Below are 20,654 nucleotides of genomic sequence, written 5' to 3'. Positions count from 1 at the left end.
CCCACCAGAGATGGCACATGTTTTTTTGAAACACCCTGTATTTTTTATAGTCATTATATCAATATTAATACTTTTTTCTTTTTTGTATCAAACTTCTAGGGAATATTTATCGGAAATCTGAATCCAATTATATCATCCTTCACCATAAAGTCAAGAAAATTTTGGAAAATGGAAAAAAGAAATAAATATAGGAGTAGAAGATAAAATGTTAAGATATTAGTATCAGCTGCCAAATTATTTTGGTTTTTGAAATAGCTACTCGCTACGGTGAGAACAACAATTATTACTTTATATTATTTTTTAACCGCTATTTACACACTCCTTAAATTATTAATGAGTATTCTTACCTATATTTTTTTAAATAGTTGCTGCTTTCATGGTTTGAATCCCATCTTCATGTTAATAAGAGCTAAAAGCACTATAAACATGCTCAAATAATTATACAAAGATATTTATTTATAACATCCGTTTTAAATCATTTTACATTATTTTTATTTAAATATTGAGACGCAATCTTTAAGCTAATAAATAATAAAATAATCAATCCACCACCAATATTAAAAAATGTACGTGTCATAAATAGTACGTATATCTGATCTGATGAAATAATCCATTTAAAATTTAAACGGCGCGGCATCCCCCAGATTTTGTACATTTTTAAAAGTACAAAATTTTTTAGAACATCCCTAATACCACAGCACTTATCAATTGACGTCACTGATGTCAGTCAAGTGTCAACTCAAGTTCAAGGTCCTCATTCTGTGCTTGTCAGTGAAGTCGATCGGACTGTTCTGATCGAAATTTCGACTTCACAACAATTTTATACTAAATTTTATTAGTATTCTACTATGTACAATTAAACACAATGAATATATACGAATTTCAAGCCGAAAAGTGATTTAGTTTTTTAACGTCAACGTGTGGCAAAGTTCACATTCTCATTTTATAGGTTAACTCCGTTTACTTTTATTTTTTTTTAATTTTTGAAAGTGAAATGAGGTTTGAAGTGAATAAGGCCTTAGTGCCTATGAAGGCACATTACTTTTTATTTAATGCAGGTTAGTGACATATTTTATTTTTGTTAGCTTTAGATATTTACACAATTTTTGGTGACCTATATCGCATTTTGTAATCAATCCCCAATTTTAATGTTAAAATGAATTAACAGGTATGTTATACTTGCAAATATTAGTTAATTAGTCAACAATAACTTATTAGGGTCACAAGTATATGTGTATGACCTACAATGTGATGTAAAATATTTAGAAGATCACATAAGATCTTAGTAAACCTTTATCTTGCTAAATCTTACCTAATATTGTACAAAGATTCAGTTTTGGATAATCTAATTTTATAATTCTAGAAATTCTATATTTTATTGGGATCATTAGAGATAAATAAGCATTTAGGTAATTACTGGGCTTATTTTAAACATTCCTTTACCTTAAATTTATTTACCTATAACATTTTTAAAATAAAACAATAACCCAAGTAGATTTAGCATAACAATTAAAGACAATAACTTGAACAATTTTTGTGAATTAAGATTATATCTCAAAATGATTAAATTTTTCTCATTATTAATTTGGCCTTCTAAACAATTACTTAACAATTTCGCAATCTAGACATCCATTCTTGCACTGAGCTGAGATGAATTAAATTATATTTGTCTTTTTAGCGTTTATAGTAGCACGCGTTTCTTTATATCTACTTATTTGATGAATGAAAGAGGCTTTTGTATTTTTTTATTGATGACAGGCACATATTTATCAGTTAACTACTATAAAACGTGTATTTATCTAGAATAGGCTATCTAAAACAAGTGTTAAAATGTTAATTTACATTTCTCTACAAGTACAAGAGCCGGAAATTTAAAATAGTTTTATAAAAAATGCGTGTTCCAAATTATTACTCAAAAATGTATTATATTACTATCAACTTTATATGTTTTAGATTACAATTATTGCTAAATAAGCATGTGTATGCCTATAAGTCTGACTTTAAAATTGCTTCAATCAATAATTATTGAATTGCACAATAGTGACTTGTACCTATGTTGTTATTTTAAGTTACTGTCCAATTAACTTATCTAGGTGACAAGTAATTTAAAATCATTTGGATTTGAATCATTTAACAGAATTTAGTTTTCTAATAAAAAATGTACCATGTACACACAGATGCAATATTTATTTTTTATTTTTATTTTTTTCAATGTTATATTTTTTTACTTTTAGCCCTATTTTCATGATTTTTTTTTTAGCAAACTGTATACAGTGTGGTCCGAATTGTATTCCAGAAACTTCGGGAGCATATTATAAATGTATGTCCTAAAATGCTTAGTTTCGGAGATACAGGGTGTAGAAGTTTCATTTTTATTTCGATTTTTGCCAAATAATTTCTGAAGTAACGTCAATATTTGGATGAAAATTGGTGTCTGTTAGTTTTTTGACATGAGAAATTTGATTTTGATGTCATTATGACTCCTATTTGTAGAGGGCGCCACCTACATGTGTTTTAACTGTTTTGAAGATTAATAACTTTTTGTCCGTACCTGTATAGAACTGCTGAGTAAAAAAATATACATTTTCGTATTTTTTACGTAAAAAATGTCTCTTGGTAAAAATCGTCACGAGCAACCCTTCTCGAGATATTTAGAATGGGAATAGTCAATACATGTCATTATTGACAGAAAATAAACATGTTGAGTAGATAATTATTTGATTAAAAAGATAAATTTGGAAAATTTTAATTTTTTTAAATTAATCATAAAATGATGATTGATGATTTACTTAGTAGTTTTATACAGGTACTGACGAAAAGTTATTATTCTTCAAACCAGTTAAAAGTATGTAGGTAGCGCCCTCTACAAGTAGGAGTCATATTGACATCAAAATCGAATTTCTCATATCAAAAAACTCCCAGACACCAAATTTCATCCAAATATTGACGTTACTTCAGAAATTATTTGGGAAAAATCGAAATAAAAATGAAACTTCTACACCCTGTATCTCCCAAACTAAGCATTTTAGAACATACATTTATAGGAACTTTTTTACTTAATTTTATCTGCAGAATATGCTGCCGAAGTTTCCGGAATACAGTTCGGACCATACTGTATATAAATTTATCAACCTTACTTCATAAAATCAGTTTTTTACATATTTGGTTTATTATACAGGGTTAATTAAAGGGTTGTTTTTTTACCCTAACTTTAAAACATCCTTTGCAATAATTTCGTGAGTAACTTTTCCTAAAACATTATTTTTCGATCAGAACCATGTCTCCCGAGCATTTTGTTTTTTGACTCATGTCAACCCATGCCTTCGTTAATTTTTAAGAGCAAAATGAATTTGCCATCAACAATTTGCAATTTTTTCAACTATCATTATTTTCTGATGATATTTTTTAATATCACGAGTAGAGTTGTGCTTTGACCGAGATTTTGACAGATTTTGACCGGCAAGATTTTGACCAGGTCAGGTCAAAATCTTTTAATTGGCGGAAACCGAATAACAGGTACTGACTTGCCTAAAGCACTCGCGACGCGAAAGAATAATTGTTAGTTGCTGTTTTAATGTTGACTCAATGAGTTCAATGATGACTGTGATGAAGATGAGATTCTGTTGTCTAGATTAGCCTGTGCTACCACCACTCATTAGTATTTTTTTATTGCTATTATGCATTTTTTTTCGCTACCTCAGAATGGCTTTATATTTGTTTAAAAATTATTAGTCTTGTTCGGTTCCTGTCTTTTTTGTATCATTTAATGTAATGCAAATGCAAACAAATCGTACGATAAGTTACCGCGTGTGGACCACGCTTTACATTTAAATTAATATAAAATTTTATATAAAACTTTTAAATTTAATTATCATTTAATGTAATGTTTCGTTTTGTTGTATTCCTTAGTTTTTATTTACTGTTTTTTAATCACTAATATACGTATAAATGTAATTTCTCCTACTATTATTTTTTTAGAATCACGAAAGAATTTGACTGGTGCTTTGTCAATTGACCAGTCAATTGACTGGACAATTGACCACAAAAGATTTTGACGGTCAAAATCCCAACTCTAATCACGAGATGGCTTTGGTGACTACTGTCGTACTGTCATATCGACACTGATTAGTACTCTATTTTAAATTTTAAAAAATGTTAAAAAGTAACGATACAGGCTTGGTTTTAATAAATATTACTAACACTAACAGAACTAAGGATATTAAAAATATAACTGTAATAACTTAGAATACAAACAAACAAAAAACTTGTAAAAATACTCTAATACTTTGTATTGCCTCCCCTGGCTGCTATACACGTCGGTTCATATTGTTAATGAGGCTGTAAATATATTGTGTTATGTTTTCCCATTCTTCTTGGAAGACCAAGCGAATATGCATACTTTCGGTCATCTTCAACAAGATAAATTTAAAACTGTTGCACAATCTTCGACACTAAGAACAATGTTCAATCGTACACAATAAGCCACCTCATTATAAAGAATAACATCAAAAAGTAAAGATAATTGAAAAAATTGCAAAATGTTTGTGGCAAGTTCATAAAAATTGCTCTTAAAAATTAACCAAGGCATGTGTTGACGTAAGCCCAAAATCAAAATATTCAGGAGACATGGTTCTGACCGAAAAAATGTTGGGTGTTTTAAAAAAACAGGGTGTTTTAAAGATAGGGTAAAAAACAACTCTTATATTAACCCTGTATAAGTCAAATATTAAAGTTTGTATTAAACTGAGTTTACGAATTAAAGTTGAATATATGTATACCGGGTGTTGCATCGTCGGACGGGACATAGGAAATCCCATGTAAATTTTAATGGGGTCAATTATTGACTTCCCTAATTATTTTAGAGAATAATTCTATTTAGATTTATTGAAGAGCATAAAACCCACATTCAAAAGAATAACTTTAGATATTTTTGATTAGCCCGTTTACGAGTTATCGCCGATTTCTTTTTAAATATTTCTCCTTTCTTATGGCCCTGTATTTACTTATGAGTACCAGTCAAGGTAAAAGATAACTGTCAAATGAAGTTGTCATTTCAGAGGTTTACCTCGTTTACCTATTTAGTGCTTCATTATTATTGAAAACTCATTCCTACATCGGAAATCTTAAAGATGTATTTATAAATACAAATTAATATGAATTAAAGTAAAATAAAGTAATCAATTACAAGGTTAATTATAGTATTATTACAATATTCAATAAATTATTAATTTAGGTACTATTAAATTGTTAGAACTTTAGGACTTAAGAAGATGTTCAAATATTCCTCCATCGACTGCTAGACAATAACCCAGGCGATCATAAAATTCTCTTCTTACATTCGCTAGTTGGTCAACTGAAATTCTATTGCATTCGGCAGAAATAGCATTTTTTAACTCGTCTAGATTAGGGTATTTTTTATCCTTGTATACCCTGTTTTTTAAATGGCCCCAGAGAAAAAAATCATTTGGCGAAATATCACGAGACCTTGCTGGCCAATTTACTGTATGATTTAGGCCAATAACGTTTCCGTTAAAACTATTGTCTAAATATTCCCGAACAGCCAGGGTACTATGTGCCGGGCAGCCATCCATTTGGCACCAAACTTCCTAATTTTCCCTAGCGGCATCATGTAAAGCAGGTAAAATATGATTTTCGAGTAGTTTCAAGTAATATTCTGCATTTAAATTTCGCGTAAGAAATAATGGCCCGATAATGTTGTGTCCGAATATCCCTGCCCAAACATTTACTTTCTGTGGATATTGCATCCTTGTTTCGACAAACGTGTGTTGGTTTTCTTTGTTCCAATATCGATAATTTTGAACATTGGGTTCATTATTTAAGGTAAACGTGCATTCGTCAGTGAAACATATGTTTTTAAAAATTCCCTATCCGTGTTTGCTCTTTCCATCATATCAAAACAAAACGCCTGCCGCCGTATTTCGTCCCCATCTCGTAGCCCTTGGTGCTTTTCATATTTGAAGGAATAGTATTTATGTCGTTTCAAAATTCGAAACGCTGTAGTGTGATCTGTTCCTATTTCATCCTCAAGTTTCCTTGTGCTGATCTTTCCATCGTTCTCTTCCCCGCACAATAAAACTTCCAAGTCGGTATCATTCCTTGCATCTTCTCTTTGTTTCTGCCTTGCTTCACATCTGCAGTTATTTATTAGGGTCCTTTGGTCTCAAATCTCTGGATATTCCTTGCGATTGTAGATTTTCCAGGTATCGGTCTATTCGGATACAGAGCAGCAAACATGTCCGACACCTTTTGATAACTATTTCCTTGATAATACCATTTAATCATCAATACTTTTTCTTCGGTAGTGTAATTCATGGCTAATATTTTCGATGTAGGTATGAGTTTTTAATAATAATAATAATAAAGCACTACATAGATAAATTTCTGAAATGACAACTTCATTTGACAGTTATCTTTTACCTTGATTGGTGCTCATAAGTAAATACAGGGCCATAAGAAAGGAGAAATATTTAAAAAAAAATCGGCGATAACTCGTAAACGGGCTAATCAAAAATATCTAAAGTTATTCTTTTGAATGTGGGTTTTAGTGGTCTTCAATAAACCTAAATAGAATTATTCTCTAAAATAATTAGGGAAACCAATAATTGACCCCATTAAAATTTTCATGGGATTTTCTATGTCCCGCTCGACGATGCAACACCCGGTATAGAGTTTGCTAAAAAATCAAGGAAATAGGGCTAAAAATGCAACATTTTAAAAAACAGACCGAAAATTTTACGTTGCGTCTTTTTGCATCTGAGCGTAGAATAATAACATTTAATTCATACATTGTACCTTATACTTGTCTAAGTCATTTTAGGATGTATTTATTTCTAAATAGAATGCATCGGTATATTATAATGCAAATGAGAAAGTTTCGTAAACATTTAGCTTTAATTTTTTTAGTTTATAGATTTTGCTTTGAAAATTGAATAATTGAATATTTTGATATCTCTGTTGCATAATATGATAAAACAACAAACTTGAAAATACATTCCAACCAAATAGTTCCAATTGAAAATATGATAAACTTATTTCTGGAACGATACCAGGAGCGATCCAAATGTTTACCATCAATGTCCTGTTTGGTGGCAATTAGGGGTTTCCGGAACCTGGAATTTCACGGTTTTGTTTATACTTTCGGTACTGACAAATTTTTGTTCAATGATGGTGCAGTTCGTCAATCAGCAAGCAAAGGATGGTTTTCAAAAGTAAAATCCATAAAAAAATGAGTTTTAAACGAGTGGGACACCATATATCATTCATAACAGTGACGGTGATCTGTTATTTGAATTCAAAAGCAAATCGATCGTTTCTTCCAGCAGATTTTAGATATTGTCTGTCGAAATCGTCTCTTGCATCGTTAGACAGACTAGTCGTACGAGTATAAGTTTTTAGATGATCATTAGTTCTGCTCAACTCATTAATAAAATTTTCTTTCATTTCTTGAGACTTTTTTTGCTTACTTGTATATTTCAATATTTTTATAACTTTTACCATTGAATAGACATAAAAATTTTAGGATTTTTTGATTTTCCAATTTTTTCCATTTTTTTGAACCATATTTAACGGCATTACAATGTACGTAGTAAATAATATTGAAGATACCAAATGTGTAAAATACGCTTTTTTAATTTTACTTGATCAAAATTGGAAATTTTATGAAGGTACTAAAAAAATAAAACCCTTGCAACAGAATTCTTTCTTCCAAACGTCTTATTAAACCTGAATTTCTTATCTTAGAATTTATTAAAGTCTTATTTTTTATGGGATATGTAAATATCTACGTCATATATGTTTATGTTTAATAATTACTTAAATAATTGCAAAACTAGACTCTCCATTTCGTCATTTTTTTCTTCATTTAATTCATAGAATGATGCTGTAATTTCTTCTAAGATTGCAGCTACCTATCACACCAACTTTGTAAACTTTTCTACTGAGTGGTCGTTGGGACCAAGAAATCCAATGCAAATTTTGAACAGTTCAAATATTTACTCCCTTGTTGATTCTACAGCGTGTGTCGTAGACAGATTTTTTAAAGGTCTACCTGTGATAAATACACCTGTCACCTGTCAAATTTGAACAACTTTGAACAAGCCGATTTTAACTAATTTAAGTTTTTTTTAATTGCTTTTATTTTTAAACTAAAACTGATCAGTTAATAATGCAAAACTAGATAAATGTCAGCATACCCATAGACAAACAAATAAAAAGAGACTGACAAATCCCATGGTAAAGAGTGGGACCGCGTTCCCGTAGCGCAACTCAGAATAAGAATTTTGAAACCAATTAGCAGAACCATGGCAGCAGGGGCGTAGATAGGTGTATGCTATGGGGGTGGTACTATGATTAAGTCGCAAAAAAAATCACCGTCGGAATTTTTTTGTCCAATTAAAACGACGGCGATTTTTTTGTCTTCAAAAAGATATAAAAACATAACACAAAAATTAAAATATAGATTTGTAAATAACATACACAAAAATGAAACAACGACGTTTATTAGTTAATTTTCTATAAACTATAAATAAAAAAATCTAAACTATCAAAAAAACTCTAAAAACCCAGGCAGTACCCCCCCCCCTTATCTACGCCCTTGCATGGCAGGACGTACGTCTTTATTGCTTCTTTCTTTATTATGTGTGCTTTATATGAAAAAGAAAGAGATAGGTATAAAACGTATCGTAAGACATTATCGCACAGTCTGGCTAGCGGAAATTTTAAATTAGCCATTATTAGTAGTATTCTCTCATTCTGAAACTGAAAATTTTCACTTAAACTGATTATACATAGTCCCTATACCACGTAAAGGGAACGTGGTGTAGGGAATAAATCAGTTTAAGTGAAAATTTGCAGTTTCTTTCAGAACGAAAAAATACTACTATTATAAGGGAAATTATAAAAAAGCAAAAATTGTACTGTTTTATAAACATATTTATTTATACATAAAAATAAATAAACTTTTTATAATATAATAACAAAAAATAACAGTGTTTATTCCACCCACCTACCAATTTTAAATCCTGAGAACTGACTGTAGCAGGCAACAATCGGCCAATTTTTTTAAAGGGCATTAAAAATCTCATTTTCGATAAAACTGTCTAATTGCAATAACAAAGTGAATATCCAAGCAAAGAAGACTTTACGAGAATCATGATCCTGAACCATTTTCAAGTCCAGTTTTAGTCCTAAAAGAAAAATAAAATAGGTATATTAATAAAGTTTCTGGTTACTATAAACCAGCTATAAACTACCTACCCAAAAAATGGTGTAATTTGACTTTAACTAATTTGGTGTAACTATATAGTCTATCCATAGATAACAGAAACCAGTTTAGATTTGGTTTGGTTGTAATGCTCGGCTTGCCGCCAAAACTTATAATTGTTTTGGAGCGCATACGTTGTAGGGCGCTGCTATAGCGGTTGCGAAGAACAACCGCCAAGCAAGAACAGAAATGATTTTTTCTTGTCAAAGTCAGAATCTTCAAAAATTATAAAATGTTTTAAAATTTAAACCGCTCTCATTGAAAAAATACCTAAAAGTGTTTAAAGCGTCCATTTTCAAAGTAATTATTGCTATCTTGTTAGTTTAATTTAAATTTTATTTACTCAAACCCGCGATAACTGTGAAAAAATGGCATTAAAAACCTAAAAAGCTGTGTGAACTGTGAACTGCAAAAACCATCGTGGATCGTGGCATAACATCGGTTTCATAGGTATTTCATACATGTCCTTATATAAAATAGAGTTTCTTATATGCAACACACTGTATTCTATTTAAAAAATTTAAAAAAATAATAAATTTGAATAAACAATATTTGGCGACATAATTCCGGAAAAGCCGAACCGCTCCGAAATTATCAAAAGCTTTGGAGAGCCACCGTTGTAAGGATAGCTCCAAATAGTATTTACTTTGTACTGATGGGCACTTTCCAATCTAAATTTGTTTCTTTTATTTATGAGAAAATAACCTATAATAACACTTAATTGGAGATTAGTACACGTTCTTAAGAGTGACTGTTGGTACCAGCAAATTCATGTGATTTTCAATAAAATCGTCTGTTCCTTCACTTTTCCTCTGATTCGGACTCCAGAGACTCTAAAGCGTTGTTACCTTAGATCCCTACATTACATTTATACACGTTTAAAAAAAGTTAACATGTCGATAAATTAAATACTTGAAACTTATTTTTTTATAGGAACTGGTCCAATTGTTCCTTACCTCTCAGTCTATGCCAGACAATTGGGCTTCTCAAGTGTGATAGTAGGACTAATTTATACCATATTGCCAGTATTTGGCATGATTGCCAAACCAACGTTTGGAGCTATAGCCGATAGGTTCCACTGCCAAAAGAAGATATTCTTGATAGGCAAGTATTGTCCTTATTTATGTAATTTAAGAACAGATATAATTAAATTCTTATTAAAACACTCAAATGATGCAAATACAGGGTGTTTCAAATAACTGGTGCCGTCTCTCGTGGGAAGATTCCTCACGTATACCGTGCGTCTCAAAAGTGGCTCACCCCTATAACTTTTTTATTTTTTCAGATAAAAAACGAGATTTGGTATGTTAGTATATGACATAAATTGGGATTAATTGACGTATTCAATTGTTTTCGGTCACTTCCTGTTTTACCGGAAATGACTACAACTTTTGATTTTTAAATGGCACCCCTGGTATTTTTTTACTTTATTCGATAGAAAATAACACTCAGAATAGAATGACATATCATATATCAACTTTTGACATTTTTGTATATGGTTTATTTGAAATTACAACTTGCGGTTCGTAACGAAAATTTGACTTGAAATACCAAGTGTGTGGTATCAAATTATTCGTAAAAATTGCTTTTTCGAATAATGCTAATGAGCCACCCTCGTTCCATTTGAAAAAATTGAAATATGATTAAAAATACGATTTTGGCATTTTTAACCGGCCAGGATAAGACACTAAAAACATTTATCAAATCTATTTTTCCAAGGCTCCTTGGTTAATAATTAGTGTTTTAAACATAACCATGGCACTCTAGATTGACATTTAAAATACGATTTTTTATTAAGCGGGAATGTCAAAAGTTGACATATAATACGTCATTGTATTCAGAATATCATTTTCTATCGAATAAAGCAAAAATATACCGGGGGTGCCATTTAAAAATCAAAAGTAGTAGTCATTTCCGGTGAAACAGGAAGTGACCAAAAACAATTGAATACGTCAATAAATCCCAATGCATGTCATGTACTAACATACCAAATCTGTTTTTTTTATCTGAAAAAATAAAAAAGTTATAGGGGTGAGCCACTTTTGAGACGCACCCGGTATGAGATGTGTTTTTAATATCAACATAGGCCCGATTCTGCTTTGTTCTGTAGCTACAGGGGTGTAAAATCTTTTTTTCGATTTATTATAATCTGCTTCCAAGCACCTGTAGCGATTTGAATGAAATTTTGGGGGTGAAAGTTACTTTAATTATGAAATAAGTTAATGCTAAAAACATGCATATGGGCTATCACTGAAATAATTTTCTAAAAAATATGTACGCCACTGACTTATTTCTCTTGTTAGCAAAATTGTGAAAGCCGTTTAATGACGATTAAAAGTATTATGTTGATATTTTTAAAAGTATTATGATGATTTTTTTATTTTGATTGCCTTATGAGTTAAATGCAATTATTGTATTAATGCTAATTAATAAAATTAAAATAAAAAAGTATAAACTATTTATTTAATCTAATTTATTATTTACTTTTATACAGCAAATACCAAAAAAATGTATAATTATAAAAGACGAAGAATATTTAACATCCTGTATCTTTAAAATTATGCATTTCTGCACCCATGTTTCAATCAATAAGTACTTATTTAACTCTTTGGCCAGTTAATGGCATTAAAAAAAAATATTAAACGTTGCTATTAGACTTCGATTAAGGCAGATTAATAAAAGTTCGTTTATCTCATCAAGAAGATCGAAATCGACCAAATATAAAGAAACAACTTTTAATAGGCATTAAATGGCCTACACAGCTGTGCTTACCAGAGAAAAACGTCTTGAAAAACGTCGATGGCGTACAGGTTATTTTTTAGAAAATTATTCCAGTAATAGCCAATATACGGGGTGGTCCGAACTGTATTCCGGAAACTTCGGCAGCATATTCTTCAGCTAAAAATAAGCGAAAAAGTTCGTATAATAATTGTATGTTCGAAAATGCTTAGTTTCGGAGATACAGGGTGTAGAAGTTTTAGTTTTATTTCAATTTTTTCCAAATAATTTCTGGAATAACGTAAATTTTTATCCAATATTTGGATGAAAATTGGTGTATGGGTTTTTTTTGACATGAGAAATTTGATTTTGATATTAATATGACACCTATTTGTAGGGGGCGCCACTACATGTGTTTTAACTGTTTTGAAAAGTAATAACTTTCCGCCCATACCTGTATAAAACTACTGAGTGAAAAAATATACATTTCCGTGATTTTTTGCTTAAAAAATGTCTCCTGGTAAAAATGGCTACGAGCAACTGTTCTCGAGATATTTAGAATGGAAATAGTCAATACATGTCATTATTGACAAAAAATAAACATGTTGAGTAGATATAGTCTGTCCAACGAGAAGATCCTTGACAGTGATAGATGTGTCTGTCATTTTAATTTCAAAGTAGTTTATTTTATTTTTACAAAGAAATAAGTTGGTACAACGTTGGTACGCATAGCAGGAAATTAATATATGTATTTAAAATTTGACTGACAAGTAACTTCAAAATATTGCGAAAAAAACTGTATAAACCTGAAAAAATGTAATCGAATTATTTTATTTAATAAAAAACGGTATGTGTTAATACAAAACAAACAGAAACAAGACACCACATACCAAAAAATATAAAAAAGAACTATTTCTTACTTTCAAGGTTTATGAAATTTCCCGCATTTATGATTATATTTATCAATATAATTTATGTACAAATACAAATTTGTAATATTCCGCAGGAATAAATAAAACAACATAAATAAAACAAACTATTTTATTAATAATAAATAACACTTACCAAATTTTATACTTCACAGGTTGATTAATTAACTTTAATCTTAATTTTTTTAAACCAGTACCTTTTGACATTATTTTTCTGCAGTACTAAAATCCATTATTTACCTATCGTGTGATGTCGATATTTTACAGCTACTCCAGTTTTTAGTATGGGTTTTGTGTGTATGGTCCTTCTACCATATTCGAGATGCATTTATCTACGACGAGATGGTATACGAACTTTATTGATAGTAACTTTATTGGTGTATCTGTTTCAGACTTTCTGCCTGGGCAGCGAGTATTAACCATAAACTCAAATAAACTGTGCTCTGGGTTCTACAGTTAATTTTCACTCGATTTTTCTTCCACTTGACTTCAAAAGACACAAAACACACGTAATAACACGAATCAAAATGCATCATCTTCTAAAACGCAGGGTATTTGACACAAGTTGTCACAAAATTATAACCTATATTTGGCAAGACTTCGACAAACGTCAAAAATCTAAAGGCGAGTTCATACGCATCGGCGTCCGTTTGTCGTTCATCGTTCCGTCAAACCAATAAAATTGAAATACGATCTGTCATTTTTGAAATAAACCAATAAAACTGGTTAAAAACAACAAGTGACGACGCATGACGAATTTATATTTAAACCTATCCATAGTTAACTTAAAAATTATTAGAAACTTTTTTTAGTAAAATAAATAGATTAGTATGGGACGTCATCTGTCATTTCTTCTGTCATCATCTGTCGAAATCTTACCTGAGAAAAAAAACAGAGTATAGTTATTTGACTGAAATGATAAATTTGGAAACTTTTTATTATTTTTTTTGAATTAATTATAAATTTTTCTTGATGATGATAAAACAGTTTCTGTTGAACTTTTGGCACAAAAACATTTCAAATTTGTAATTTCAACCTATTAACTATTTAGTCAACATGTTTAATTTATGTCAATGATGACAGGTATTTATAATTTCGATTCCAAATATCTCGAGAACCATTACTTGTAGCGATTTTCACCAAGAGACCTTTTTTACGTAAAAAACGTCGTAAATGTATATTTTTTTATCCAGTAGTTTTATACATGTACGTACGAAAAGTTATTACTTTTCAAACCAGTTAAAAAATATGTAGGTGGCGCCCTCTACAAGTAGGAGTTATATGGACATCAAAATCAAATTTCTCACGTTAAAAACCTACCAGCCACTGATTTTCATCAAAATATTGACGTTACTTCAGAAATTATTTGGAAAAAATCGAAATAAAAATGCAATTTCTGCACCCTGTATCTCAGAAACTAAGCATTTTAGGACATACATTTATATGAACTTTTTTAATTATTTTTATCTGCAGAATATGCTGCTGAACTTTCCGGAATACAGTTCGGACCACCCTGTATAGAGTGGTGTAGTCCCTGGTGAATCTATCGACACTTTTTTAGCAAGCATATTAAAATTTACCACATTAAAGTAGCTTTCGGCCTCAAAATATCATTCGAATCGCTACAGGCGCTTTAAAGGAAATTATAATAAAAAGAAAATTGACCCCCTGTATCTACAAAACAATGTATGATCGGACCTATATGGATATCAAAAATAAATATTATTTTCCACGAAAGATGGCACATGTGGTTTGAAACACCCTGTATATTACTATTATTATTTTTCAGCACAGTTAGTGACTGCAGCAGCTTTTTTGTCGATTTTTCATTCACCTAAAGTGCCTCAAGATGTATTGGTGAACTTGTCATGCGACAATAATACTACTACCATTCAAAATGTAGCCGGCATTAATATTGATAGCACATTAGTGGCCAAAATTAGCGATAAAAACGTTTTAGCAACATGTGAGGTACATTGACATTAAATTTATCATTTAAACTTCTTTTTAATTTAGCCTTCCTTTTCTTTTAGTTGAATTGTCCACTAACAAGCACAGATAGAGCGACAGTATGCAAAGATTGGAACTTGTCAGAATACTGCAGCAGTTGGGACCAGAGATCCTTCCTTATATCAGTTCCCATGTCGAAGATCTTACTGTTCACTACCGGAAATGATCAAACGTCCCTTGAAACTGTACAGTTTCTGACCAGTAAAGTGATTGTGGACGATAGAGCTGTAATACCTGTTTGTAGCACCACTAGGGTGGACAGTGTGTGTAGTTTAAAATGCAACGAAAATGATATTAATGTATTGCTTAGTGGAAATGAGGTAAGCAGGCTGTGATATTGACAGTTTAAATATTTCTAATCTAGATACCCATAAGATTTGTTTGCCCCTCATCATTCACACATATGTACACTGGATTATAAGACTATACAGAGTGATTCACGGCCATGGCACGTTAGAAAATTTATATTTTTGCATAAAGGCACTTGCTCCATGCTCCATTGGTCTAAATTATTTTCATCGTGACCAGTGTTGCCGCTTCATACTAAAAGTGATACCATCTTAGTTATTTTAAATAGAACACTCGATATATTATTTTTTGAAACTTCTTCCATATTTCAAAATTTTTGAAATATACTGACCTGTACCAATCTCTATAGTTTTCGAGATAAAAAATAAACCATGTGTAAAACTGACAAAAACCTGATCTTGAATAAGCATTGGGTTAAATAATAAATTCGGCATATTGAAAACTAAATTTGGTTTATAGGTTAAGGAAAGTCGATATATACCATCTGTCTAAATCAACTGGTTGGATATCAAACAGGGTACCTCTTCTTGACCACTCGCATTTTCAAATATCGCTCGCATATCCGAGAAAGCCATATAACAATACATGTAAATGCGCATAAGCAAAATGTCAACGATGTCAAAAATAGCACCGCAGAGAGGTCACAAAAAAATAATTATTTCCGATTGTTATAAAGTTCTTAAAATTATTGTTATTTTAAATTCAAGCCTATGTATATTAGTTAAAAAATCCAAACCCAAATAAAACTGCTTTTCAACGATATATTATGTTCCTATACCTAAACCTTCTGGGTTGTTCAGTAAAGCCATCTAAAAGATAATAATAATTCTATTATAATTGTTTCGTTTAAAAAATATTGTTACCATCACAAATATTCTAACTTTATAAATATCAATTAGACTTTTCGTGCTAAATTTATAAAAATTGTCATGATAACAAAATTGTTGAAATGAAACTATAATAATAGAATAATTATAAATTTTTAAATAGTTCTGCTTAAGAAACCGGAAGGTTTAGGTACAGAAACATGATATATCATTGAAAAGCATTTTTATTAGTATTTTGGTTTTTAAAATTGGGTGTTTAAAATAAGAAAAATGCTACGACTTTTCGAATGATGCGGCAACACTGTGATGCTGAAAATATTTTAGAAATATGGAGCAGGTGTCTATGTAAAAATCCATTTTTCCACCAATCACCGGTTCTCCATAAACGTCTAACGTGCCATCGCCGTGAATCACCCTATATAATTTTACGGCCAGTGGCAACAACGTAATTAATTATAAATAGGTCTAAATAGATTTTATAGGGTGTGCCATTTAAAGAAATACAACTTTGATATGTTATATTTATTTCGGCCCCTCTGTACCTTTTAAAAATAATCAGTAGAGGGTTAGAGTTGGGCAGACTATATTCTGATTTAATTCACAGCGACTAAAGTCTGTCCAACGAGACAGTGAAGATCAGTCATCCGCAAATGACAGAAAATTTACTTTATTTGTCCTCACTGTTATTGGAGAGATTTTAGTTTCAATTATGTATTAATTGATGGAAGTAACTATTAATTTATTACTAATTTTGAAGTGTTTTTACCACTGTATTCCAGTAAATAAGAACACGAAAAGATCCAAGTCTCGGCATAATTCGGCGAGCTTGGCTTTTTAGGCGGAGTAGTTTTAGGGGAAAAATTGTACCACCGACCGTCTGTAACGACGTCTTTGCCCCTTGATGGTCTAGGGCACAGAAGAAGAAATAACAGAAGCCAATCTCTCGTCCGTTTCCATATAAAATCAGTTTCAACCGCTGGTGACCAATCTATGCGGAAACGAAATTGCCATGAGCGCGCGTGCTATACTTTGATTTAATAAAATTATTGCTAAAAAACGAAATGCAACATAGTTTTGAATTCTACGGACTAATTTTTAGTCTATAAATTCTTCAGTTAAATTTAAAGTACTACCACCAAGCCAAAGTTTACAGAATAAAATATACCAAGCTAAAATGTTTTACTCCTTAGCCAAGCAATCAATAATATTTTCTTATCTACCGGATCGAGTAACATAAACAGTCAGCGGTGCAAATCTAAAAAAAGTTCTGAATAATATTTACCAAAGATCCAAATACCGAGTGAAATGATTCTAGGGTGTTTGGATATTCGGTAGTCGAATATAATAAAAAATACGGTTGGCCGATTGACTGAACTGTTATTTTGTAAATATTTATGCATATTTTGTTTATTATTTTGTGGATAAAAAATGTTTGTATGAGTAATCTCGTTATTTAATTTCACTTCATTGCAAGTTCTGTTTTGAAACGTTTAAGCTGATTTAAGTTCGAAAATGCAACCTACATATTTTTAAATCCGGTGTTTAACCATAGTAAATTTTTGTTATTTTTAATATAAAATTCAATTGAAATGATTAAAAAGTACTCCCTCAATTCAAAAATAAATGCAACGAAGTTACAATTAAGGAATAAATAATAAATCAAATTTAATACATATTTCACTGGTTTGAAATAACGCGTAGAAAATTGTGACGTCACCAATCTGTATTTGACTGAATAGTTGACAGAGGGCGCGAGCCTCTGAAGAATAATATTATGGCGTGTCTAGTTCTCTGCTACCGTATTTACACCATATATCTTAAAATCACGTTAGATTTTTCTATTTTTATTAAGATCGTTAAAAAATACGTTTTTATGGGGGATTATTCTTTCTTACCCCAATATTAAATTTACTTTTATATTTTTTGCTACTAGAAATTAAAACTTAAATTTTTATAATTAACAGGTAACTGCCATTTTTATCGAAGCACTAAACACTACCAAAATTGTTCGAGGCCTTCGAGGGTTCGAGGTTAGATTTGTATTTTGTGGATTTTGCGTTTGGCGTTAAATACTTTGAGTTTTCAATTTTGTTTTATTGTACCATCAATATTATTTTTGTAATGAAGTGTGTTAAAGTTTGCTTTGTGAAGGGCTGTCTAAATAACTCTGAAGGCTCTCCAGAAAAAGTTTTACTGTTAACTAAAGTTTAAACAGTTAACTAAGTTAATTGTTTCTTTGGATGGAAGCCGTCGAAGAGCGTGGTTTGAAGCGGCAAGACAACAAAATATGTCAGCAAAAATACGAGATCTTGCTGTGAAGATAATTTTAACGTAAGTTCCTTAAGTTTTATTTTACAATTACTTTTATATCTACTTTAAAATACATTTAGAAAAATGGTTTTTATTTACCTTTGTACCTGGTGGGAAACCGTGACACTTTTAATAGGTGACGTCAGAGATTGCAAAAGTGTAAATTTGAAATTCTTAATATTGATTATTTTTTTTAAAAAATTGGGATGAAATTGAAGTAAAATAAAAAAAATACGGGTGTCATAAAATTGTATGAAGATTAATTATTTGCAATAAAAAAATTATGGTTAAATTCCGGATTGTTTAGTGGCAGTCTTGATAGCCCGGATTATTCTAGAATTGTATGATATAGCATTTCGTTGTCAAAACAATGTTAATCAAAAAAAATTATTGAAATTATTAATTTATAGATCTCTGTCGCTCTGAACTTCCTGTTTATCGATTTTAAGCTTAGATTTTAAGGTATATGTAAAATAATTTTATTAAAATGATAAGAATATGTACATTATTTTTTAATGTAAACCTTTAAAGCTTAAAATGCTTTTCTCGGCGGTCTAATCATCCCCGTCGCTGCTCCACTGGCGAATTTCGGTGAAAACTCGGAGGAACGGGCGACTCAAGGTCCTGGCGGCCTCGCCTTAGCAACGATGAGAGATATCCTTCTAGTTATTTTTTCCTGTAGTCTAGGGGCTGTGGTACATGACCTATGAAATTCTGTATGACAATGCTTGTGATATATGACACCTGCACAAAAATCTGGACAAATAAGCAATTATTAGTGAAAATACCGTGCTGGCAACTGTTACTTTTGGGTCGGCATTTACATGTGTGGAAGTAAATTGCATGGGGAGCATGGGAAGTAAATTCACGCACAGCGTGCGACGCGCGACGGTGTGCTGTTGCGGCGTTGCCGATACGCCTTTCCCTATCAAGTAAAGTAAAATCAAGATCGCAAACCGCTTATTTTTAAAAGACTTTTTTTTTCAAGAGATAACTAGATAAAATCATTAGACATGTTTCTGAGCATCTGAAATGGAATTATAAGGATATCGTTAAGGTGTCATTTTTTTTATAACGAGAAAACGTTAGGAATCGCGATAATTTAAAAACTTAACTTTTTAACACATAACAGGCCATAACTCAAGAATCACTTTAGATATTGATATTTTTTTTTTATTTTCAAGATCGGATATTTTACAATATTTTTACATAAGAAAAATTCGATGAGGTTGTTTTTTCCATTCAAAAATTGTAAACAATCCATCCATTTACTTTTATAGCATAGCAATTTTCAGCAATCGTGTAATTTTTTTATTGATAAAGAATTTCACATACTGTCTACAAAGAAAATACAGCAGAAATATTAACAAAGTTCTTGAAAAAACTACAATTTATTATTTCTAATAGATTTCGAGATATCGATTTTTGAATTCAGAGTTCTAATTGCGCGACCACTATCGAACACCCACTCAATTCCACTTATTTTTACCAAATATGCAAGTGTTTCTAGCTTGCAGTTAAAAAAATTCAAGCTGTAGGGAAAATTACAACGATTCATTAGTAAATGGACAAATTAAGTATCACGAGACGTAATTAAATCGTGAAGCTGAACGCATGACGTACACCTTTCCCTAGAACTTTAAGTACTGACAGAGGTATTGATTGGGTCGACCGGTCAACTGCGACATATCTGCAGAAGTGTCTAGCCCTAGCAGTCAACTTTTAAGCTTGACCAATCAGGTTGGTTAGCGTGGTTATTGAAGTTATGAAGTGTGTTAATTCATTTGTGTTTGTCAAAAAATCTAACGTGATTGGTCGGGCCTAATAGTTGCCTGCTAGGGCTAGACACAAGTCAAATCTGCCATATCCCCTTCCACGTCTCTTAGCGATGTGCACAGTTTCTTGGTTTATTTCATATGTTTTGCAACGTGTTTACTGTCCTCTCTTTGTTCAGTACATTATAAACGCATTGTACTCTTCTTACATACGGAAATCTCGACCCAAGACTAACTTTTGCCAGCCCTTAGTATAAATAAGTTTATAAAAATATGAAAATTTTTGGGCCAAGGAATGGTTTGCCCGGTTTTTTTATTATCATAAAATATGACAATAAAATTCAAACAAGTTCCAAAATGTGATAGCTGTTGATTCTATCTTTTAAATGAACTTTGAATCATCAAAAAATATAAAATTTTAGCCGAGTTATTGAACAATTTGTCCTATCAACCAATGATACGCTTATGAAATCTCCAGAGCGTTAAGACTTGG

At 31.1% G+C, this 20,654-nt stretch overlaps 1 protein-coding gene across 1 annotated transcript in view; it reads left to right on the top strand.

Moving 5' to 3' along the window:
* Positions 1 to 732: 732 nt before the first annotated feature.
* LOC115883821 (major facilitator superfamily domain-containing protein 6) overlaps positions 733 to 20,654 on the top strand; it is a 37,518-nt gene continuing 17,596 nt past the window's right edge. The window contains exons 1-4 of the mRNA XM_030902223.1: positions 733 to 1,058; positions 10,217 to 10,387; positions 14,720 to 14,901; positions 14,964 to 15,260. Of these exons, the coding sequence (XP_030758083.1) occupies positions 995 to 1,058; positions 10,217 to 10,387; positions 14,720 to 14,901; positions 14,964 to 15,260 (714 nt within the window). The 5' untranslated portion in view covers positions 733 to 994. The remainder of the gene's footprint in view (positions 1,059 to 10,216; positions 10,388 to 14,719; positions 14,902 to 14,963; positions 15,261 to 20,654) is intronic.

The sequence above is a fragment of the Sitophilus oryzae genome, unplaced genomic scaffold (genome assembly GCF_002938485.1).
Source record: "Sitophilus oryzae breed Bouriz unplaced genomic scaffold, Soryzae_2.0 scaffold_1_pilon_pilon, whole genome shotgun sequence".
NCBI classification, from domain to species: Eukaryota; Metazoa; Arthropoda; class Insecta; order Coleoptera; family Curculionidae; genus Sitophilus; species Sitophilus oryzae.
Note: the sequence above shows the minus strand (reverse complement) of the source record. Positions and strands in the feature narration are given on the sequence as shown.